General features: G+C 41.6%; 1 protein-coding gene across 21 annotated transcripts in view; it reads left to right on the forward strand.

Annotated features, from left to right (window-relative positions):
* Positions 1-26,265, forward strand: part of MICAL3 (microtubule associated monooxygenase, calponin and LIM domain containing 3) — a 1,349,174-nt gene that overhangs the window by 571,298 nt on the left and 751,611 nt on the right. For 15 of the 21 annotated variants that reach the window (XM_069228050.1, XM_069228034.1, XM_069228033.1 and 12 more), the window contains 2 exons: positions 105-278; positions 3,919-3,999. In XM_069228050.1, coding sequence (XP_069084151.1) covers positions 105-278; positions 3,919-3,999 — 255 coding nt within the window. The remainder of the gene's footprint in view (positions 1-104; positions 279-3,918; positions 4,000-26,265) is intronic. The other 6 variants (XM_069228049.1, XM_069228052.1, XM_069228048.1 and 3 more) reach the window with 1 other exon arrangement.

Genomic DNA, 26,265 nt, shown 5'->3' on the forward strand with positions numbered 1-26,265 from the left:
TGCAGCAGTGTTACAGTAGAAAACTATTTCATTTATAACGCTGTATGTTCTTCTAAAAGTTGGTGTTTCCAATATAAATCATTTCATTTGCCTTTGGATATCAGGATGAAGTCCCACGAAGTTTCCGCGAAGAGAGGCCGACTCTTGTCAGTGCACTAACTGAAAGGAGGATTGATGCTGCTATTGGGAATCAGAACAAGGTGAAGTCCATGGCTACCCAACTTCTTGCCAAGTTTGAAGAAAATGCACCTGCCCCAAACACAGGTTTACGGAGACAGGTAATTTGGCAAGAGTCTAAACATGGTTTATGGGGAAAAACAAATTTGCAGTTATAGCTGCACTCTACATAGGTAACTATAACAATATTTGTGTGTTCCCTTTACTGTTCGGCCAGCATCTTCTCTAACTTTGTCTCTGAATGTGCTGATGCCGTTGTGGTGTGGAATAGGGATCTTTCCATACAGCATTTTTGCAGTATTAATTTTACATTCGTAAAGCGCATATCATACCTGTTGGAGGGGGCTGTTGAAATGGCTTGGTTAAAGAAGGTGGTCATCAGGTATCTTTTAGAAGAAAAGATTTACATTTGCTAAAGTTTTTCTGATGGATACATTAGCTCCTTCAGATGTCTTATGACTAGCCTGTCACCTATGTGGATGGCTTTCTTTGATTTCTATTGACATTCTTTGATGTCTGTTGTTGAATTCGCTCCATCCTTTCCTGTGTGTGCCCTGCTGGAAGCATTGAAACTGTGTGGGGTGAAACTGATGTCACCAATAGTTGGCCACCTTTTAAATGGAATACATTTCACATCAGAGGAGTTGTGAGATGTCATAGAGCAGCTCCTGGTGTTGGTTATGTATGTAGCAGTAATAGTTGACAGATATAAGGAATGCAGAAGTTACCCATCAGCGGTAATATCACAAATTGCTCTATGAAATGTTCCTTACCTTATTTAGTTATTCCCATTGCTGAGTCTTGAGTGCGCCATGCAGATGCCAGATTGACGGCGCGCGTTAGCCCACTTCAACACAGAGGGAAAAGTCAGCATGCACCATAAACAGTTTCACAATAAAGTTCCATAAAGTTTTTATACGAATCATAATCCAATACTCCTTTTACGTTATCACTCACTGTGCCACAATGGACGTATTCTATAGATACGTAGGTATATTTTTATTATATACCATTGTGTAGGTTACGCAAGCAATTTATTCTGGGTAATAACTATTTAAGTATGTTGTCAATAATAGTCACGCAGTTATCACACAGAATTTATAGATAGATGTGACTGCATTCTGTACTGCTGTCTACACTAACAGACATCAGCTGATGAAATAAATGAACGCATATTTGATTTTTTTCTATCTATGCAACCGCAGTAAACTTAAACACATATAAATAAAATATGATCATTAACAAATTTAAATTAAAAAAAAAAAATTGTTGAGTCTGTCAAACAAAACTTGTATTTGTTGAAGAAACTTTTTCTCCTTTTGAATATTTAGCCAACTGCCTAAAACTATGACAACATGCATTCCATGAACCTGGTGAGCTCGGCGGTTTCTCCCCCCCAATAAATATTTGTGGTTGTAATACTTCAACAGTGTCCTCAATCTAGAGAACTCAATCTGTTGCATGTTGTGATACATTTCACTAATATTTCCATTCAAAACAAACCCGGGCTGATATTACTCCACCTAGTCACCCGGCTGCATTCGAACTGTTTGTGCTGTAGTCTGGTGTTGTGGTTTCTAGATCTGCACTTGATCACCACTTTTTACCGTAGCCTGTGTAAGGGCAATGGTTCTTAAAGTTTGAAATCAGGAAATACGCCACTAGTGTGTAATTTAGAAGCTAATAGAACACATTTCTTTCGTGTGTAAGGCCATAGGATAACCACCATTAGTTTGAAATTTATTAAAACTGTTTCGATATGCTCTTGTCAGAGCTCTAACGAGAGTTCTTCATTTCAGTGAGCAACCTTCTTAATTTCAAAGTAAGCATAGACTTTACCATATTGTTAATAATGTACTAGCTGTGAGGCTATAGCCATTTACTAACAGTGATTTAAACATACCTTTCAAGATATTGTTTGTTCTGGGCGTCCAAGAACTTCTTTGAAATAGCCAGTGTAGAGTCGCCATACAGAATTAGACTTGTCTACGTCTAATTAGTAGTAAATACTTTGCTGAAGACTGAATGGGGCTGACCTTAACCCAGCTCCTGTACTGCGCCCCATGCTCTCAAGCACCGTCCCTCCGTGGGCCAGGGGTGACTGCTGGATGGCGAGGCTGAGCATTCAGGCAGCGGGCGCTACACGGCCTGCTCGTGCCTGCTGAGGGAGCCCTCCGGGTTCCCCGTTATTTCAGTGTGTGCGAGGGCAGCCCTACACGGGGCAGTTTATTCAGTTTAAAGCGTGAATTACCCGGGGAGGTTTGGACAGAGGAAGGAATGAATGACAACCTAGAGAGCAGCAACCTGACTGGCCTTGCAGATTTGCAGGTGGCGTCTTGGGGATGAAGAGGGCTTGAGGCGGAAGATTCCTGGATAATTCATGGTCGTCTATGACCAACTTTCACACACACACACGCCTGCGAGGTCGGAGATTGGGACTGTGGGTGAGTGATGGGCCTTAGACCTTCAGATTTTGGAACAGAAAATTTACTGTAAACAGGCAAAAAAAATACAAACAAAAAACATCTGAAATACAAAGTGATAAAAAAGAAACTAAAATGCTATAACAGATCTCTTAAAACAATTAATTTGTTGAAAATGGATAATTACCTGACGTGAACTGAAAAATTTACTTTGGCTGCAGAGTTACATGCCTGCTGCTGGTGCTGCCTGCACACAAACAGTCGGAGCGGAGTGAGTGCGCTGCACTCTTAAGGGGAGTTTTCATTCATTTGTAGTCACTGAAAGGTTTGCATCGATTGCGTACGCTTGTCACTGAATATTTAGTATTCACACTGTAGGGCTTACCAGTGCATTAAACGGGCAGGTACTGTCTGTTACTGAATACCTGCACTTTAATTCGACTGGGAGAGTACCTGCACTTCTCAGCGCCCTTGCAATACACTACAAAGGATGAGTACCGACATTTCTCAAGAGCAAACAGGTGATCGGAGTATAGAGTACCTGCACTTCTATATGTCCATTGAAAGCACTGGGGCTCGCAACATTTTCTTCGACGACACCAAGAACGACGAACATTAAAACAGTTTTAATTTAGAGCCGAATCGGTTGCGTTTTTACGCATCATTTTTAAACCATCTCACTTGAAGAATAATCACCGCCCGGTAGAAATAACGCTGGTCACTTGGACAGTGTCCCGTACCAGTCTATAAACATGCTTCAGGTCGGTCCCTGGAAGTTCCAAGGGCTCCGTCTTTACCGACGTCAAGGCCTTGCCAGTGGCGCGAGGCCGCAGCCTTCCGGAGCTCGTGAAGTGCCACGCGGTGGTGGTGAAGTGGAGCTGAAGCGTTTTTCCATGAGTTTGACATTTTTCAGCATTGCAGGTTCTGTAACTGAATATCTGCATATCGATTAAACGTATGTGCAAGCAGAGCACGCGATGGGGACTAGGAGGCGAAATAGAAACAGACTTACCTGGTACTTCGTAATGGAAAGTGTTCTAAAGCTTCCCAAATTAGGATAAACTCCGTTTATGTCTGTAGGTGCAGAGAAAGTGAATAAGTATTTTTTAGGACCACTGCATTCTTACAAACCTAGTGAAAGTTGGCCTATAATATGCAAATATTTACCCACATGTTTTGTACATCGATGTTATTGATATTTCCTGCTATCCCTCAATATTTTGTTTTCTACCCTGCATCACCCTTGTTTTACCTTGCTCTTCTGTTGTATTTTAATTCCTATTTATCGCCTCTGTCTCATTTCACGACCGGTGAGCAGCAAACTCTTCTGCCTTATCAGGAGCGACTCCTGAACCAGAGGGAGCAAGCTCGGCTTGCACCTGTGCCGCGATGGAAACAGGTAAAATGAACACTTGCCATGAGTTGAATTTGCTGTAAGGTGCTGCTCAACACCCCTCGCTTCGAGGATGCCATCATGCCAATTTGCTTTTTCACGCTTTGCGAGCATGGCCATGGTTTTTGTAAAGCCTTTTGCACTAGGAAAATCTCAAGTACTGCACTGCCTTCTCTCATTTTTTTTTTTTTTAAACCTTTTCCTTCCTGACTTTGTGCACTTAAACCCGTGCTGCGCCGTAGTCTGTTTCAGTGTTTAGTGTTTCCGTAACTCTGAAGCATCTTGTTTGAGGGTGCTAATTCACTCCATGGTTTCTAGCACATCTCTCATGGAAGGACAATACTCTGGGCCTAGTACAAATATTTCACTGTATGTTGTTTATCCCTAAAATAAAACATACCAAGTTAAAAGGGTGTTCAGAAATGAAACGGGAAGCTCAAGTAAAATGAGGCCCCACTCCCCTCCTTTCTAGAGGGTTGGCAGTTGCATGCAACGATGAACGGGACCGGATTGGGAAAACAACTTCTCCTAAAGAAATGTTGTAATTTTACAACTGAGCTCGCTCTGCAAGTTGGTGTGAATACCACCCCTTATCAGCGCATCACAAACCACCAGACATGGTCCTGTTTTTGCGCTCATCAGGCTTGAGAAAGTAGTCAACATTTTGGACAGTATAAGATGATTATTGTGCGATCTCCTCTTGATGGAGTAGGACAGTTTGCTTAGTGGGACTTTGCTTTTTCATTTTATTGTATCTTTTTGATCCCTCGGCAGCACCACTTGACTGGCGCAAAGGCATGCTTTAAAGATGGTTGGCAGTTCTTGGCATCTAGTGAATATTTGTATTTTTCTGTGCTGGAAGTCACCCACGGTCTCTGAGAAACAGTCTTATGTCAACGTGAAAAGATCAACTGACGTTGAAGACTCAATTTTGCGTCGGAAAGTGGTCATCTTCAGGCTGCAGTCAACAAATTGATAACAGATATCAGTCGTGGTGATAAGCTGCCTCCAGGCATCCTAGGGTTTCTGTCACCTGTTGAGGAGGGGGTGAATACTTGTGTAAAGAAAGCACTAAATTGCAAGGTTTGTGGCGACCTCTTCTGAATTTTACCACAGGTTCCTGTTAAGGAACCTCCTGCGGCAGATCCGACTCCTGTAGCTAAATTCTGATTTAAAAAAATTATAGTTTTTTAGACAAATCCCACTCACTTTGAAATTTGAGGTTGGCACTTATCCTCTTACCGGTACATGTAACTTGAGAATGGTGCTTCAGGAATTGACAACGCAAAACTATCCTGTTCTACTCTAGATTTGCTTAGTGCATCTTATGGATCAACTCTGTTTTAATTAACAAGTTTTGGGTTTGAAAAACCACAGATATAGCAGTCTGCAACCTGAAGGCTGACTGATCACTAGGATGAAAAAAAAACACAAAAAACTCACCCTTACCTCCCACACAACACCTTTCCCAAAGATCACCCAAAAAGAAGACACTTATATTTGGTTATATCCCCAATGTATAAATAAGGATTATATATCTGTACTATCAGTTTGAATCAGCCAAGCATCACGTGAAGAATACCGTCCAATATTCATCCTTGAGTAGAAAAAATGAGAATGTGAAGTATAATCCATTCTTTATTTTTCAGTCTTCTCCGTAGATTTATTAAAATCCAACTGTAGCCAAATCCAGCACGTTTCGTCCACTTGAAGTCTTGAGGGCTACAAAATTATACATAAGTGAACGTTTGATATATTTATATCATTAAAAAAATACGTATACATATTAAAATTAATAATCTTAAGACCAGTACTAATACTGGTAAAGGAAACAGTTTCTTCAAGAACTGCCTTTTTTACATATATGCATCTATATATTACATTGGTCATTATCTATTAATTAACACCCTTCACAATTTAATTTGTTTGTGACAAGATTTACTTCATCTAACATAATCGTTTTTACATATATACATCTTATTGAAATAGTCAGGGCTCCGACAACCCTATTTCACATTGATAGTCATTACACACATACTAAATTCTTCAACATACATCATACATACATACATACATACATAAATAGTGTTCAAATTCATGTAGCTGACTACATATGTATAGGCAATAACCCTTCAGGCACAAGATCCATCTATCATTTCAAATATTATCCTCTTATAGGTAATGTAGATGAGCTGTGTACTCCTTAATCCTAATTAGATATCCGAAGTGAAATATTGAAAGAGGACCCTCCTGATAATCCACTTATAAAGAACAAATTGTATGACAACTATGTACATCATGAAATGTCATGAATGGAACATCACCATTTCTCCAAAGAGCAGATCATAATTTCATTTAAACACTTGGAACATAGTTTATCTGGGGGGGCATTCTCTCTGTATGTGGAGCTTTTAAAATGTGTCCGTTATTTGTGTTCTCGGGATCGCTGCATGTGCAATCTGGTGTAGTTGTCGGTCTTGTGCCTGCCTCAAATGCTGCAATGGACTACTGTTTTTTGATAAATATGTATGTATGTATGTTCAAGGGCATGTGTAGCTGCAGATACACATTCTATGCATATTGATTCCGACATCTAGTGTTGGGCTTGGAGTGTTAAAAGTTGTTTTTCTTTCGATAAGTCTTTTAGAGTCACGGGATCGAGTAACTCCTCCTCTTGGTTCCATTGCGCATGGTCATCGACTCCATTGTTAGATTTTCTTTCCGCCGTCTGGTTCGGATGTGTTCTCTCGCTCCGAGATTTAGATTTGGAAATCTTTTTTTTTTTTTTAAACTTTCTTTTCATCGGTATTGTATCAATCGCATTCCATCGAAACAGCAGTACCGTTGGAAAACAACTTTGTTCGCCCTTCGGGGCGCGAACGCACCCAACTCGGGCCTATTCGGGCCGACCGCGTGGAGAGCCTCATGGATCAGACTCCATTCCAATTTTGCCCTTGGTGCCACGCTAAGTACCCATTCACAGACCAGCATCTAGTTTGCAACCTCTGCCTTTCTCCAGACCATCGGGAAGAAAACTGCAAGGCCTGTCGATTTTTCTGATCGGAAAAAAAACTCAGAGACCGAAGAGCAAGAAGGCTAGAAATGGCGTTGAAGAGCGGCAAACATTTCGACGTTACAGAAGAGGAACAAATGCAAACAGTCAGAGCAGGAATATGAGGGAGACGGACCCATCACAGCCGGCCAACATGTGAGTACGTCTGCCCCTGCACCCCCACACAAGAAACAACAGAAGGTCTTGGGTACACCACTGCCAGAAGGCCATGGTTCGGCCCGAAAAAAGACGGTCAGTGACCGACCGTCTGGTTCGGCACTGAAAAAGGCCACGCCTCCGACTTCGGAGTCGACACAGACTATTAAAAGCTCTGTTTCAGACTCCAGCACAGAACAACAATTTTCGGAGTCGAAAATTAGAAAAACTGTTTCGGAGCAGAGACCTTCCTCATCATTTTCGATACCGAAAAAACACCCAACTTCGGCACCGAAAAAGGCAGGTTATACATAGGAACAAGGACTTTCAAAAAGACTGCGAGAGCGATAAAACCTCTGAGGAAGAGACAGAAATTGAACTAATCCTTCAAATTATGGATGAGAGACCGTCTAGGATACACATCCTTGAAGAAACCAGGAGAATCGTCACAGCACCTCCTTTAAAAACAAAGAGAAAGCTGGCATTTCAGGAGGAATTGGGCACTGCACAGCCACCAGCTAAAGTGCCAAAATAAAAAGAGAAGCCAGCACATCCTCAGTCTTCTCCTCCTCATTCTCCGCACCTGCCTACCTCGCCTCACACAAGTTCTACACCAATGCATTCTCCAACGCATTCTTTTGATTCACAACAAGACACTGTTGATCCATGGGACCTTTACGACCCTGATCCCATCCCATCCCAAGCAACGACCCAGACACCTACCCCTCTAAACCCTCTCCACCTAAAGATACTACAGTATATAATCAGGTTATAGCGAGGGCTACAGCCTAACATGGGGTTGCAGTGCACACAGAACCACTAGAGGAAGACTTTTTGTTTAATACATTATTCTCAACCCATTCTAGGTACCAATGCCTCCCAATGCTTCCAGGCATGGTAAAGCATGCAGACCAAATTTTTAATGAGCCTGTGAAAGCAAGAATAATAACGCCTAGAATAGAGAAAAAGTATAAACCTGCACCTTCTGACCCTGATTACATCACCCATCAGGTGCAACCCGATTCAGTAGTGGTTAGTGCTGCAAGAAAAAGGGCAAATAGCCAGTCCTCAGGAGATGGATCCCCTCCTGAAAAGGAGAGCAGAAAATGTGATCCGGCAGGAAAGAAAGTTGCTTCCCAAGCAGCAAACCAATGGAGGATAGCTAATTCCCAGGCATTTCTAGCTCGTTACGATAGAGCCCATTGGGATGAGATGCAGGGTATCATACAGCATCTCCCAAAAGAGCACCAGAAGAGGGCACAACAGGAGAAAGGGCAAGCTATTAGAAACAACCAAATACGGTCTGCCCTTGATGCAGCTGATACAGCTGCCAGGAGTGTGAACACAGCAGTTACTATTCGTAGACATGCATGGCTGCTCTCCTCTGGTTTTAAACCAGAAATACAACAGGCCATGCCATTTGATAAGAAACCTCTTTTTGGGCCAGAGGTAGACACAACAATAGAAAAACTACGAAAAGACTCAGACACAGCCAAGGCAAATGGGTGCACTCTATTCTACACCATATAGAGGGTCATTTTGTAAGCCTCATTTTCGAGGAGGTTTCAGACCACAACCCTCAGAGGCATCAACTTCCCAAGCAAAACCAACTTATCAAACCCAGTACCAGCGAGGTGGGTTTAGAGGCACATATAAAATAGAGGTAAATTCCAAACCTCTAAACAGCCCGCAACACAACCAAAACAGTGACTTCCCTCACTCCCTTCCACTCCACAAATCTCCTGTGGTGGGAAGATTACAGCAGTTCCACACACATTGGCATAATATCACCACAGACAACTGAGTGTTATCAATTATCCGCAATGGCTATTGTCTAGAATTGATAAACATTCCTCCAAATATTCCACCAAGGTATCACAAGTTAACCCCAGAACATACAGTTCTGTTATCAACAAGAGGTTCAATCTCTTCTACTCAAACAAGCAATAGAGGTAGTTCCACAGTCTCAACTAGGAACAGGAGTTTATTCACTATACTTTCTAATACCCAAGAAAGATGGCACCCTCAGGCCAATATTAGACCTCAGACCACTACATTTGTACATCCTATCAGAACATTTCCACATGGTTACTCTGCAAGATGTTATCCCACTGCTACAAAAACAAGACTTGACAGCCTTAGACCTCAAGGATGTGTATTTCCACATACCCATCCATCCAGCGCACAGAAAATAACTCAGATCTGTGATACAAGGAAAACACTATCAATTCAAAGTGTTATCTTTCGGCACAACAACAGCTCCAAGGGTATTCACAAAGTGCTTAGCTGTAGTACCAGCCTACCTAAGAAGACAACATATCCATGTCTTCCCATATCTAGACGGTTGGCTAATAAAATCAAGCAATTGTACACAATGCCAAAATCATACATGTTACGTGATAGAAACCCTGCACACCCTAGGTTTTTCTATACACTACCAAAAGTCACATCTTCAACCAGCACAAGTACAACTGTATTTAGGTGCTATCCTAAATAGTCAACTAGCTCTAGCGTATCCAAATACATAAAGGATACAGGCTTTTCAAAATCTAATTCCACTTATACAACCAAATCAACAATACGCTGTAAGATTTGTCATGAAAATCCTAGGAATGATGGCATCCTGCATTGCAATAGTTCCACACGCAAGATTAAACATGAGGCCCTTACAACAGTGCCTTGCACAACAATGGTCACAGGCACACGGTCAACTTCAAGATCTAGTGTTGATAGACTGCCAGACACATATGTCCCTTCAGTGGAGGAATTGCAGCAATTTAATCAAAGGGCGGTCGTTTGAAGACCCTGTGCCTCAAACCATAATTACAACAGGTGCATCAATGATTGGTTTGGGAGCTCACCTAAACAATCACAATATTCAAGGGCAGTGGGATGTCAAACAGAAGCAGCTACACATAAACCATTTAGAGTTAATAGCTGTTTCTTGCCCTCAAAGCCTTTCAACCTCTTCTCAGACAGAAGAATGTTCTTATAAAGACAGACAACATGACAACCATGTATTATCTCAACAAACAGGGAGGGACACATTCATCTCAACTGTCCCTTCTGGCCCAAAACATTTAGAAATGGGCTATTCACATTCAAATTCATCTATTACCACAGTACATTCCAGGGATAGACAATCAGTTGGCAGATGTCCTCAGTAGAAATCACCAAAAAACACACGAATGTGAGATTCATCCTCAGGTACTTCAAAAGTACTTTCATAAGTTGGGAACACCAAACATAGATCTATTTGCAACAAGCGAAAACACAAAATGCCAAAACTTCGCTTCCAGATACCCACATCCCCTATCCAAAGGCAATGCTCTATGGATCAGTTGGTCAGGGATATTTGCTTACGCTTTCCCCCTCGCCCACTTCTTCCATTCCTGGTCAACAAGTTGCGTCAAAACTTCACTCAACATCATACTCATAGCACCAACATGGGCACGTCAGCCATGGTACACAACACTTCTAGATCTGTCAGTAGTACCACACTCCAAACCCCCGTGCAGACCAGATCTGTTAAAACAAAACAAAGGTCAATTCAGACATTCAGACCCCAATTCTCTCAATCGAGCGATTTGGCTCCTGAAGTCATAGAATTTGGATATTTATAACTCCCATCAGAATGTATAGAAGTTATTAAACAAGCACGCAAACCCACTACTAGACAGTGCTACGCAAACAAATGGAAAATATTTGTCTATTACTGTCAATCTAAAAACTTAGATCCTTTTACAGCATCAATACAAGACATTGTATGCTATTTACTTCATTTGCAAAAATCAAATTTAGCATTTTCCTCAATAAAAATATATCTTACTTCAATATCTGCATGTTTACAAACTATTCAACATAGCTCTTTATTTAGAGTTCCTGTCAAAGCTTTCATGGAAGGCTTAAAATGCATCATTCCACCAAGAACACCACCAGTTCCATCTTGGAATCGAAATATAGTGCTTACAAGACTTATGGGACCACCTTTTGAACCCATGCACTCTTGCCAAATTCAATTTCTAACATGGAAAGTTGCCTTCCTGGTGGCAATTACTTCTTTAAAAATAGTAAGTGAAATACAAGCTTTTATTCTTCAGGAACCTTTCTTCCACATACACAAAGTTGTACTAAGAACAAATCCAAAATTTCTACCAAAAGTCGTCTCACCATCTCATATCAATCAAACAGTGGAACTGCCAGTCTTCTTCCCACAGCCAGATACATTTATAGTGTCCCTGGGTGACTTCTGCATTTGTATTCCCAGTATGCCAATGCCCAGATCATTAGCCAACCCTGCAGTCTCCCAGCGGTAACCACAGTGCTGTCCCATCAGGTTGCGTAAGTGTTGTGGGGATCCAAGCCCAGACCCAGGCATTCCTCTCATTCTTATCGTTTCTAGTCACAAGTCTGACTGGTCCTGCCAGACATTAGCTGCCATTTCGGGTGGTGGTTGCCTCATAATCTTGGGCTTCTTTGGTCAGGATTCATCGGCATGCAGTCATCTTCAGTTCTACACATATCTCTAGTGCACTTCCCCAGTCTACCCAAGGCTTTCAGTACTCTCACAAGCTCTGGTTCTCCCATTATGCGGCCAGTGCCATGCTCAGAGCAGACAGGCATGTCCTATCTGGTCTCCATCTTGACCCCACCCCCTACTTAGTGCTTAAAAGGATGACCAGTGCTGAGTATCAAAATCAGCACTTCAGTTAACATGCAAGCCTACTTTGGTAACTATGTTTTTTTATTTAGCAAACAAGTCAGAAGAATAAGAGGTACAAAGGTGAAGAGTGAGAAAAGGGGTAACTTGGCACCAGCATTGGGACCAATTGTTTTTTAAAGCTGGTACACTATAAGTGATTCACTTTCTCCAGAGGGCAAGAAGGATTGTTCGTCGTCCCCAGTGGCTAATTCAAACCAGGCTGAGCTGGATATATTGACTATTTGGGTAAAAATATCGTAGCTGCCTTTAGTATATTGTGATAAATTGTTAGTGGTTTGACTACTAGCTTAAAGAACAAATCCCTTTACATGCACCCGATGCTACACCAGTTTGTTACCCTTTAAGGCCACATCAGACTGCTTTACGAGAAGTTCCCCTAGGGAAGTGAACAGAGGCTGTTCACTATCAGTGAAGCAAACCGGTTAACAACATTGATTGTTAACCAAACGTCAGCTAATCAGGTGAAAGCATAGTGAACATCACTCATCTAGAAGCTACCATCACCTCAGATTTCTAAAAACAACCTGAGAATTCTACAGCAATGTTGTGTGTGAATGTAGTCCTGAGCTTTGCAAAGTCTCCTCCAGATAAGTCTATCTACTGCATAAACTTGCTTCTTTCCGGTCTTTAAGCAGCATCAAGGACACAGAGGGTAGGCAAGTATTGTGTTTTCAAAAGTCCAGAGACCGATAACCACCTCCTCAGCAGATGTTTCAGAAGGTTCATCATTTGTGCCAGGGAAAGTGTCTATAAGTAGTCCTTCATGTAACGTAGATGGATCACCAATCCCTCTTAAGATATTTGCTCAACCTCTAGAGAGACGCTGAAACCTGTAGAGATTCTGAAGAAACTGAACAAGATAACCTCTAAGAATTAAAGTGCGTCATGTGCAGTAATAATAGTGATTTAAAAACATAAGCACCTTCATCTAAACCTACTTTAAAACAGACCCAGGTCTGAACCTCATTGACTGTTTAAAAAACAAAAGCCTTTAAAATGTATTCCAAAATCGACAAAGATATTGACCAATGCACCATTGATGGAACTAGCATCAACAACAGTGATGAAGAAAACATAGACTAGAACATTGTCATTGAAGAAACCAAGTATGTTCCAATTAGTTATTACAGCCCTGTTGAGAAAGCAGCAATGGCAGCGCAGTTGACAACCTCGTTGACCCCATTATTGAAGAGCCTGTCAATGGCCAAACCATTGATAAATATTTTGTCTACAGAACAACCTGCAAAGACTTAAAAATTATGATTTCAGAGGAAGAAATCCTGACTCTTGCCTGAGCACAATTCACTAAGTATACAGTCCCTGTTACAGCCTCAGAGGCTCTTTGATACAGAAAATTACTAAAACAGTCCTTTTCGCGCAGTCACCTGCTAAGAGCCAAATGATTGAGGAAGAAACAACTACATTTTGAGGTGTTGTCAGGAGCCTTTCTGTTGTCCTACTGGAGGACACTACAGCATGCCATTCTGTCATCCAAAGAATAGCTGGCAACTACAAGTGGTAAAGGAGGAAGATAACTCCTAGTGACAACTCTCCAAGACAATGCTCAGTTTCTGTCTCATGCTTCAAATGTAAGACATCAATGACTTGTCCTCCAACCCCTTTGATCACACAACACGTGTCGGGAAATGATAATGATATACCTTCACAAGTGGGAAGAAATAACCTCATAAAAATGGGTCATCTCTTCCATCGCTCACGTAATCTGCTTGGAATTTTAAACCACACCACCAAACATGACACTTCGTCAGCACTCCATCACTCAAAAAGTTAAAAGGCTGCTGCAGGAGAATGTGAAGTCATTGCTACAAAAGGAGTAAATAGAATTTGTCCCACCTTGCTACAGAGACCAAGAAGCAAATCCCTCACACGTCTATACCTCCTAATTCCCCCCCCCCCTCCCACCACCACCACCAGAAAATGGAAAGAAAACTCAAGCCAGTACTCTTTCAGGGTGCTGAACTGTTACATTCTGCCAAAGAACTTACATGACCGCTCTACAGGACAATATAGTGCTGCTTTGTATCATGGATTACAAGACCACCCTGATCTCAAGGCCTCCTACTGCCACATCCCCAACCCCCCCATCCACCCAGCTCGCCACAAAGTACCTCCGATTTGTGGGCAGTGTTCAGTGTTATCAATTCTCAACAGTCCAACAGGTGTTTACTAAACATTTAGCAGTGTTTGCCGCACACCTCTTTCACATTGCCACTCATAACTTTCCATATCTTGCCACCTACCTGACAAAGAACATTTTATTGTTCTACCCTTATGAGTGCCAGGTGTGCCCGGATGTCAGTCCTGTGCCATTAGAACCAAGCTGCATCTGACTGAATAGGCCGGTCTTGGATTGCTTATGTTTAGGTTCAGGAAAGATCTGGCTTGTCAGTTTGGACTGGACTGTTCCTTTTGGAGAATGACCTAGTTGATTTGTGGTGGCATAAACAAATGGCCTATTATGGGGCCCTGAAGTAATTAGCAGTGGCTAGATTAATACATCCATTGCTTTTTTTGTTTTCATATTTTTCAGTGTGAAAAAACAGCAGCGGACGACAGTGCCTAGCAGACACTCAATAAGTAGTATTGCTTCTCCAAAGTCACACATCTCACCAGCAATTGCAACCTTTCTTGGGATCCATACTGAATATAGCAACTCACAAAACCTATCCCAATGATGAGAAAGTGTTGGTGTTTCAAAATCTGCTTCCCCTTTACCAAATGTGGGTCCTCAGAGTGAGAATGATCATGAAAGTGCTGTGGATGATGGCATCTTGCATTGCAATGGTTTCAAATTTGCATATTTGGTCCGTCTACTAGTGTTTCTGGCCAGGCAATAGTCATGAGTGCCTGTATAGTAGGAGATCTGTTACTAGTAGAGCCCAGAGCTCAAAAGTTCCAGAGTTTGGAATAATAATTTGTTACCTTGCAAGTTGTTTCGCAACCTGCAGCCGCAAGTGACAACTGCCACGGATGACTACCTGTCAGGATGGGACGCTCATTTGGACAACCTTGACCATTCAGGGCATTTGGTCTTCCCAACAACAACTGTTCATCAATTTACTGAGGCTAATTGCAGTGTAAATTTAATTACGAACAAAACTGCTCATACTGTATGCCCTTATTGTATTATGCCCAAAAGCAGCGAGTCACATGTTCACCACAACTGTTAAGATTAGTGCAGACAATGTGGCATTGAACCTCTCGTCGTCAAATCTTCTCCTAGTGGAACATCTTCTGAATGGATAACAACTTTATGGACCTGCTAAGTAGGACACACAAATGGGAGATGAACACTGTTAGAAATGGAGTCTTTGGTTGGCAATCAGGTTACCCCTTGTCCAAGCAAGGACCCTCACTCTAGTCAGGGTAAAAGAGAATCACCCTCCGCTCACCGCCTTGGTAGCTTGGCACGAGCAGCAGGCTTAACTTCAGAGTGCTAGGTTGTAAAGTATTTGTACCAACACACACAGTAACTTAATGAAAACACTACAAAATGACACACCACAGGTTTAAAAAAATAGAAAATATTTATCTAAACAAAACAAGACCAAAATGACAAAAATACACAAGTCAAGTTATCAATTAAAAAGCAAAAAGAGTCTTCATGTAGTTTTAAACACAATGCTAATGCTGTTAGCGTGAACATTTATCTTGGGTGCGTCAAAAATAACGTTGCACGGGCAAGTGTGCGTCATAAAGGGCTTGTGATGCGTTGATTTCACTTACGAGCGGGACTTTGCGTCGTTCCTCCTTCAGTTGGGTCGACGTGCGTCGTTTCGTCTCTGTGCAAGAGAGCGATGCGTCGATCCGGTCAGCACTCTCGGACCCAGGCAGGCCTTGCGTTGTTTTTACATGCCCAGCGGTCTTTGCATCAGAAATTCAGCCGCACGATGATCCGAAAACCACATAGCTCTGGTTGCGATCTCACCAGCCTCTGTCAGCGATGCTGCATGTCATTTCCCCAGCTCTGGGCGTCCATCTTCCAGTCACGTTGCAGGCGAGCGTCTATTTTCAGCCACAAAGCCGGCGGCATGTCAATTTTTCAGCCGCAGATCGGAATTGCGTTGGTCTTTTCCCCGCACAGCAGTCTGTGCATGGATTTATCACTCTTGGGCTGCCAGCTTCTCTTCTCAGGGTCCCAGAAACTGGATGGGCACCACTTGGCAGAGTAGGAGTCTTTCCAGAGGCTCCAGGTGCTCGCAGAGAGAAGTCATTGCTGTCCTTGAGACTGCAAACAACAGGAGGCAAGCTCTAAATCAAGTCCTTGGAGATCTTCACAAGAAGGAAGGCAACACAAAGTCCAGTCTTTGTCCTCTAGCACAGGCAGAAGCAGCAACTGCAGGATAGCTCCACAAAGCACAGTCACAGGCAGGACAGCTCTTCTTCCTCAGCTCTTCAGTTCTTCTCCAGGCGGAGGTTCCTCTTGGTTTCCAGAAGTGTTCTAAAGTCTGTGGTTTTGGGTGCCCTTCTTATACCCATTTTTCCCTTTGAAGTAGGCCTACTTCAAAGGAAAGTCTCTCTTGTTTGTGAAATCCTGCCTTGCTCAGGCCAGGCCCCAGACACACACCAGGGGGTTGGAGACTGCATTGTGTGAGGGCAGGCACAGCCTTTTCAGGTGTGAGTGACCACTCCTCCCCTCTCTCCTAGCACAGATGGCTAATCAGGAAATGCAGACTACACCCCAGCTCCCTTTGTGTCACTGTCTAGCGAGAGGTACAACCAGCCCAACTGTCAAACTGACCCAGACAGGGAATCTACAAACAGGCAGAGTCACAGAAATGGTTCAGGCAAGAAAATGCTCACTTTCTAAAAGTGGCATTTTCAAACACACAATCTTAAAATCAACTTTACTAAAAGATGTATTTTTAAAATGTGAGCTCAGAGACCCCAAACTCCACATGTCTACCGCTCCCAAATGGAAGCTACACTTTAATCATATTTAAAGGTAGCACCCATGTTAACCTATGAGAGGGACAGGACTTGCAACAGTGAAAAACGAATTTAGCAGTATTTCACTGTCAGGACATATAAAACACATTACTATATGTCCTACCTTAACCATACACTGCTTTGGGTACACTTGCCAAGTCGAATTAACAATTAACAACTGCACACACAGACACAGTGGCAGGTCTGAGACATGATTACTTATGGCTGCTAATGTGGGTGTCACAACAAGTGCTGCAGGCCCACTAGTAGCATTTGATTTATAGGCCCTGGGCACCTCTAGTGCACCGTACTAGGGACTTACTTAGTAAATCAAATATGCCAATCATGGATAAACCAATGAACCATACAATTTACACAGAGAGCATATGCACTTTAACACTGGTTAGCAGTGGTAAAGTGCTCCGAGTTCAAAAGCCAACAGCAACAAGTCAGAAAAATAGGAGGCAGAAGGCAAACAAGATTGGGGATGACCCTGCATAAACAAAAAAAAGTCCAACACACACTCAAGTACTTCATCAATACTTTCAGTGATGAGTAACCCCCACAGTCAATCTTTTCGCCACCACAGAAAACGCAGAATGCCCTAACTTTACCTACATGTGCCCTGCACCTCCATTCAGTGAAAAATGCATTGTGGATGAACTAGCAAGTCTATATTTGCTTACAGTCTTCCTAATTTACGACTGATTCTGAATGTAGTGAGGAAACAGAGGCAGGTACCCATGAGGCTTATTCTGATCTCTCCTGCATGGACAAGGCATCCATGGCATTCCAGCTATTGAACATGCCAGTTCAGCAACAGGAAAAGTTACCTCTGTGTGCCATGCCAATGTAGACCTACTCACACAGCATTGGGGACTGTTCTTGACTTGTCTGAGGAAATGTCATCCGACCCCATCGCAGAACATTTAGTATATAGACCACCATACACCACCTCTGGAATGAATAGTATCCTGAACTAGGCAGCTGAACATTTTCCAGGCACCACATGGCTTCATCATGGTGACTCCAAATATTACTGCATCAGCATGTTTCATTACTTCCTCTTAGGATGAGAATTCTGCAACACCTTCTGACAAACTAGATTTGCTCTCTGGACTCAATCCAAAAATATTGGGATTTGCAGCCATCTACTGGAGTTACTTCATTGATTGACTGTGTAGTCCACACTGCTGAAAGGGGGTTGCTTTTAAGCTCTAACTCCTACTTAAACATTTTCCACTGTGTGAATATGGTGCTCACTGCAGAGATCTGCAGAGATGAGATTGTGTCTGCTTCCTTCCGGTCTTCTGGGAGAAAGGTATTTTCATTCTCATTCTCATGGACCACTGTGCTGCAATAATATATCTGAACAGCAAGTGAAATGCTGTCTCACTATTTGTGCAATTTAGCAGTTAAGATCTATGGTTGGTCCTTCAACATAAACATTATTTCAGTAGACTTTGATGTTTGGGAAAGAATATAACAGCAGATTGTCGCAGCAGGCTCCACAATTCTCCACACAAGTGGGAAAGTAGTAAGAACTTCTTTCTTTCTTTCAAGAATTTGGTAAAATAGGTAACTTCCCATTATTTATATGTTTATGACGTAGCATGCACAGTGTTTGGAGTTTGCATCCAATCTGGGACTGGGAAAGAAATCCTTGGTAAATATTTTTCACCATTATTTAGACAAGCAGATCCATTTGTACGTTTCCCCCTAATTAACGTGACTCTTCTATAAAGAAGAATGTTGTCCATCTCCAGTATAATTTCCACAGTCCCGAATTAGGCAAGCAAGTACAGTTCGCTGAGCTCCTGCTCCTGTGAATAATGCCCGTGTCTTGCTTTCTCAAATTGCAGATTTGTTCCTGTAGAAGAAAGGAGGGCTGGCCTTCCTTCCATTACTGAATATCAGTACTTTACTTCTAAAACGAAAGTCACTTTCACATATTTAGATGTCTCGGCAGAAAATCTATCTGCCAAGCATGCAGCTATTGGACTTATCCAAGAAGCAGTAAAAATTTTAATACAAGGGTTTATAACTGGGCCTTGGAGTGTAATTTAACCCTGTGAAAGTGTCTAAGTCAAGTATGTTCTTCAGTTTCCTAACTGCCTGCTGTGTGAATTGATTGCTTTGTTTATTACCTGTTAGCAATTTCAGATAGGCTGATTTTGTACTTTTTAAAATCGGGTTGGGTTGTGAGGGATAATTTTACTTTTCTCCATTCCACTTCTGCAACAGATAGCACCCATGGGATTTGAATATGTTTTGGACCGCACTCATGTGTAAGCCATTTGAGAATGTCCTCCATTGACATTGGCCTACTAACTTGTCAGAAATCCATTTTAGTGATAGTTGCCTGGCAGAAGACCTGCCAAACCTTACAGTTTCTGCCACAAAGACAGGCTTGCTTTCTTGATGGTCCCTACCTTAAATCCTTGAGTAGCAAGAAAATGTAATGTATTTTAAGAAATTATTCTTACGTTTTTTCACCTTAAACGCCACAGTTCCCTGACTAAAACAACCTTGCACAATTAAAGAAAAATAGATGCCACTTAAGTTCTTAAATTGTATCTGACAAGTACAAGCATTTGAATAGAATGTGAAGGTTAGGCCTGTCAAAAGTCCTGCTCATTCCATCAGAACAAAGTCTGCATCAGAGGCTTACCAGAGACATTGCAGACACTCGTAAGTTAGAAAAGTGGACTACTGCACATATTTTTATATACCTTTCTCTACCTTCCAGAAAATATGTAGCTCTTGTCCTGCAAGTTGAAGCAACCTGCTTGCTTTACCTGCCTCTCCAGGAGCATGAAGCTGTAAAAAGTTGGGGAACGTGGGGAGCAGGGCAATTGAAGGAAAATATTGCTTGATGACCGGAAGTATGAGTCCTTGCTGCCACCCCTTCAGAGTAGTCTCATTCCCTCAGCAAATGCCATTTTACAACATTGAATGCCTGAATAAAAACCTGTAGTACAAATAGTGACGCACTGATAGAAGGTTTGGGCCCATGTGACAAACCATGCTCAGAATTATAGGGCTCGTAATTGTTTTCAAATGGTAGTGTTTTTTCTGATGATTCTGAGCAACGACTTGCAATCATTGGGGAAAATAATTTTTCATTTCCTGGGGCCTTTAGCTAACAGTTCAATGCACTGCTAACTTAAGTGATCAAAACATACTGCCTATGGGCTGCAAATTACAAGAGTACTTGAACTACTCTGTTGAAGTGTTTGCAATGGATTCAGACTCTGCAAAGCCAATTGCCCATCTAAGTATGGAAAAGTAAGTCAAATTGCCAGTCTTTCCCCTGTTCCATAGAGTGTTCTATCGCCCAGTGATCGCTCTGCTTCTTACCATGTGAGTTATAACCTGTTTTACTTCCATGATGTTCTAGGACTGGTATCTAGGCGTTCTAAACAAATGCATAGTCGGGGAATTTGAAAATAATGCTAGTGGACCAACCTTGTCAAGGTTACAGCTGCAGATGCCCTTGTTTTATCTTTATGGTTCATACAATTAATTTCCTTAAGATGACATCAATACATGTACCACTTTTAACAGACCTAACACTACACATCTAACTTATTATTTTCTTCTAAAAGGCTCAGTAGCCATGAAACTTTAAGCAATAATACACTTTTTTGTAACTGAGTGTTTTCCTGCCAGTTTGAGTGGCATCTCAACCAACAGAAACTGTTTTACCTCCTGCCATATCCTGCTCAAGTTCCAAACCACCCTCCTTTACAACCAAAACCTCTTTCCACAACACCTTCACCAAACACAGACATATACACCCACAGCCACTTAGCAAAGGTTACTCCCAGTCCTGTTACCCATTTCCCCACCCAGACGTCATGCGCCCTACCATCCCTCCCTTAATTATTACCTGCTGTGCCATATCTTGTTCCACCAGGCGAGCCCAGCTAGTTGGTAACACTTTTTTCCTATGCAGCCCTTAACCTTCTTGCCGCCCCTAACCTTCTTGCCGCCCCATTGTCCTATAATCCTTACCATGACTCCTGCCTAACCCAGGTCCTAATTGCTTTTTAGTCCTCTTCTTACGCAATCAAATGCCTTTAACACTATTTGTGGTGGTCTGTCAGCAGGAACCCCTCTACCAGATTTTGCAGCTTTAACACATCCCTATTGTTAGAGTATCACCTTGCAGACCGGTTTAAATGACAATCATTCACTAGGGAATTCTTGAAATTCACAAGATGCTTATGCAGATCTCCACTCATGAAAAAAAATATAAGGGTCTGTCTTTGACATCTAGAAATGCACTGATTCAGCCACATGTATCAGCCTTTTTTCTGCTGTGCAGTGCATATCACTACTAGTTTGATACATGTCTCCGACAGCGACTGTCTCATGTTAATATGCAGAGCTGCACCTTTAAACATAGCTTTCTAAGAACCAGAATCTCTTCATACTGTACGATTTCAACACCTGGTTAGTCAGACATCATATACTGCACACAAAATCATTGTTCTCAGTTTAGAAGGGATACACGTACACAAGGTAGTAAAATGCCATGGTGTGCCCTGGATGCCAAGTTCAACCTGAACAAGCTCATTTTGATGATCACCCATAATCCGTGAGGATTCATTGTTTGTTGACCTAGAAAATGCCAGTTGACTAGACACATCTAAATCCGAGCTAGACTCAGCAACTGGGCCACTGAAACAAAAAGTGCTTCACTCACAGTAGTGATTAGGAAAGCAGTTAAAGAACTAGAGTTGCAGTCAATAAGAGCCTTCAGCCAGAGACACCTTTTGTGAGCCATCACAACCATTTAATAAAGCCTTTACTATTGTCATTGTTGCTATATGCTTCCAGCCATGTTCATGCCGGCGAGTGAGTTGACGTAGACCAGCTTTTAGTGACCCAAACCTCCTCATCAAGCACCATACACCGAAGAGCCTGATTGTTAAAGTTTCAAGAAGCTAAATTAATCCAAATTCCTTTCCATCAAATCCCTTGGTAGGGAATCAAAGTGAATTGATGCCTTCAGAAAAGAGAATGTTTTTTTCTTCCAGTTAGACCCTCTGATCCATTAATGCAGTTTGCTTTCTGGGTAGGTGCATGCATTTACTATGGGACTTGGCCTGTAACATCTCTCTAGCTGCCCCAGTGGATCTAAGAGCATCAGTAGCCCAGCTGATAAATAACGACCAGGATGCAGCCAAGTATGTGCTCAGAGCTGGATTGGACACTACTGATTGAATTGGCACAGCTGTTAACACCAATGCTTGGAGGGCACATCTGTAATCAATCAACCGTGTTTTCTGGAGACTTGTAAGTGTCCTTAATGGACTTCTCATTTGGTGGCTCCAGGCTATTTGGAGATTGACTGATTCAGTGGCAGTCTTATCACAGCACTATCTTTGGGGATATTGCAGACAGCTAAATATTTTTCTTGTAAATTCAGAGGCTATTCCAGTGAATTTGCTAAGAGACAGCACCAGCTCTCAACCTGCACTGCAGCTGCCAACACAAACTGTTTCAACCATAACGGACAGTAATCCTCGGACTAGTCTTCCCCTGCAGCAGCAGCTACCAAGCCACAAGTTTGCTCTTTGAGGCTCATGACTGGCTGGTTGGAGGCAGGATGCAATATTTTCTCCCCAGCTGAAGATCCATCACATCAAATAGATGGGTCTTTCAGATTGTGCAAAACAGCTCTACCATAACATAACCTTCCTACCCAAGACACCCACCCTCCCACACCTAAGCAAATTTCGGAAGAACATTCTACTATCCTGATGCAAGAGGGCCACCCTTTGTTGTCCAATGGCGCCAGATGGGAGGGGAGGATCCTATTTGTGTTACGTTCTCATCCCGAAGGGGTTCTCTGACCTATATTCGACCTTCGTATATTGATCTTTCAGAGGAAGGGCACAGTCAAGATGCTCCCAGTGGCTCTGAACCTGTCAGCTCTGTACCCAGGGGATTAGATGGCCACCAAAGACCCCACCTGTATATGGTCAACATATAACAATATTTGCAAACACAAACTCAAGACTAGAAAAAGAGGAACAAAGGTTTATTGCCTTTCAGAAATGGGCCTCTTCTGGGGCTGAGACAATGTTTTGGCCCCACTATAACAATTCTCCTGGACCATCATCAGGGCAAAACATGGTATGGGTCACAATGCACTAGGACAGTGGTCTTTATACAATCAGATAACAGAAGTATAGGTTACTACGTTCATATCTTATGCCCTGCCATTGCTTGAACATTTATAAAAACAGTAAACATCATTGCAGTATATTATCACCAGTAAACTGAGTGATAATTGGAATTACTCATTTAAATTACAGATTTCTATATGGGTACATTATAATAGAGCTCAATTCATTGCACAGTACTAAATAGGCATATATCAGTTTGAAAAATAATTGCATACCTATTCGCTTCATATGTCCCCATACACATCAGTTATTCCAGTAGCAGCATTAAGTAATCACATTAAATGTATCCTGCATAATTCAGTACTCATCAAAGCATATATGAGCAGTAGAGCTAAAGTGATTTAATCAGTAATTTGGCAATTGAAGTAATCATGTAGATAGCAAAACAATTTTGTAAAAACATGACCCATTTAAAAGGTGCTCATTATCCTTTGCAAGGAGACAATGTTTAGTATAGATCAAAATGTGACCGTGATAGTTTCCTTGGCTATGCATCTCAGAATAAACATGTGAATCAGCTCACCTGTAGTGTCTCCAAGTTGAACTTTTTTCAGGAACAAAAAAAACTACCACAAAACAAAGATCCCATATATCCTCTTCAGAGGGGTGTTTATGACCTTTCAAGTTGTTTATAAATACTGTAGTTGTAGCTCAAAGGAAAACAAGCACTGGTTAAAAAAAAAAAGTAGGGGCCAATGCAGAATCTGTATGCGAACAGAAAAAAGGAACAAATTAGCCTTTAAACCGTTCTGCATATGTAATAGCAAATGGTCTTACATGAGTAAAATTACCAAATGTTGACATTTTGAATGCAGCACCCAGTGCGTTCAAACTTGTATAAGTAATTAATCAAATTGACACAGCCACAAAACGTCATGAGAACATAATGTTTGCAATAGAATAATATAGTTACTTGTCACTGGTCTGGTTGATGGTGCTTAAAGGTATTTCTAATATAGTCCAAGCCAATGTCAATGGATTGTGTTTAATGGTGGTGTAGAAACATATCACATGCCCTTAAGAAGCTGATTGTAGTTGGGACTTAAAGGTCTTCATTCATTTGTACACTTTTCAAAGGTACGGTCATCCAGCTGCACAACTATAAAATCTATAAGTATAAGTATTTAACCTTTTGTATTCTGAGACCTGTTCAGAAGCCTTGGACTGACTTTTATTTATATTCCTTGCATTACTAACAAGCTTAGCTGAGTCCGCCTAGGGCTCTGCATGGCATAGTCACATAGTCTGCTGATTCTCGGACATCCTGCTCCTCTTCTATCAGCATCTGTTTGGTGTGCCATGTTCATCAATTGAAATTACTGCTGCTTAATCTGATAATTTTGTTCTCACAGTAATTTTGAAGAATCGCTCTTTCAGATTATATGTACTTCAACTGGATGAATCTGGAGGGAACGACTGTGCTTTGACAGACATCTTTTTACTCTCCATTGCTAATTAACTGATTTTTCATGTTACCATAAATGCATAATGAGCCTAGTGTGACTTTAATCAGATATGTATACCATACTCTTTAAATATATCAATGTGCCAGATGATAAGTTTTCAAAGGAATTTTTTGCATGCCAAATGAAGGGTTTTATCTTCTAAATACTAACTGACCAGTGGTGTCATACATTGTCATTGGTGAGTCCAACTACTTACGCCAGATTTATTTCTAGTAGTTAACATACTCCCAGACCCTATGCTGGGGAGTATGTTAACTAATAGACATCTGTTGTAAGTGAATTTTAATCTAGTTTTGTACTAGTGCAGATTTATGTTGCTTTATTTCTTAAGCTGCTGATCAGTAGTGAGATAAATTTAATTTGTGCTCAGCTACACTGTGGCATTCCAAGAGAGACCCTTTGTATTGTTTATGGGAAATTACACCATGTCAGGGAGAGGTGTTTCTGGTTCATCCTAAAGTCCTTAAATTGAGCCTTCTTGAAAATGTTCCCCCGGTTTCACTTGTGTACACGAAGCTCATTCAGATTCATCTCACACTGTTTTGCATTTGGTGTAGTATGATTTTACAACCAGATGCCTAGATGACGATTGTAGAAACCTCGACATACTAACATATTGCTCATCTCCATTAGGGTTTAAAAACCAAAGGAGCAAATTTCATTTTTTTTTTTTATAAACCTAGAAGATAAAAACTGTAAGACTAAGGGTCGGAGCAATTACTAAGGTTGCATCTTGTGCACAGTATGCCAAACAACCTTTCCTGTCCCTTACAAAAGTGGCGGAAACTGACTAGTGCTGATGAGTGCAGATAGTTAGCAAGGACATTTGGTATACATTTGTTGCATAGGAATTATATACTATATTGTAAAAGTGGAGCAATAATACTTCAGTGGACTACCTTAAAAACTGATCTTCTATATAACGTTTTGGACATACAGATGTATTGGTTGCTAGGTGGTTCTAAATGCTTTTGTAAGAGGCAGTAACCATCATCGGGAAGACAATATGTTTGCAAGCATGGATTTCAGTGACCTTAAGAGATTGGTACGGATTTAGTAATAAAAGAACGTAAGCACCCTGAATGACTTTTGCAATACAGATGTTGAAATGCAAATCAAAAAGGCAGTAGTTTAACTGCCTACGATTCTACTAGTCAAGGTGAGGCCATCCACGTTTTTACACACTTGTTCTCAACCTAGCCAAATGCTCCTGGCACAATATAAGGTTGGCTATTCTAAAATGTCTCAGCTGAATAGAAGTTAGTTATACATAATTTCATGAAAGGTGTGTGTGCGTGTTTTATAAATAAACCTGCTACTAGTCACTTGTGGCTACACCTAATACATTAATATTGCCCTTAGTGCCCGATCTACATCTGTCAGCTTGTACTGCCTCCCTTGTTCCTGGAGGCAGTACAAGGGAAAGTAAGTTTCTTCCAGAATGTTTGCTACATTCTGGCTAAAGCTTTGCTGACGCTAAATATATTGTTGAGCGACCTCCGCTGTCAGATGCACCCAAAAGCCATCAAGAAATACAGTGCCAAACCTTTTCTGGCTCATTCCAAGGAAGACAGTCTGAGTCAACGTCAAATGAGATTGCGATGGAGATCTTCTTTGAAGTTGTCACCATTCAGCAAGTCGTCTTAAGATAAAGAACATCTGCTGCTTGTCTGCAAAAAATCAAAGGTAAGTCACCTTCGGCTCTGGCCACTTTTGAGCTGGAAT

Source organism: Pleurodeles waltl, chromosome 4_1 (assembly GCF_031143425.1).
Source record: "Pleurodeles waltl isolate 20211129_DDA chromosome 4_1, aPleWal1.hap1.20221129, whole genome shotgun sequence".
Lineage (NCBI taxonomy): Eukaryota > Metazoa > Chordata > Amphibia > Caudata > Salamandridae > Pleurodeles > Pleurodeles waltl.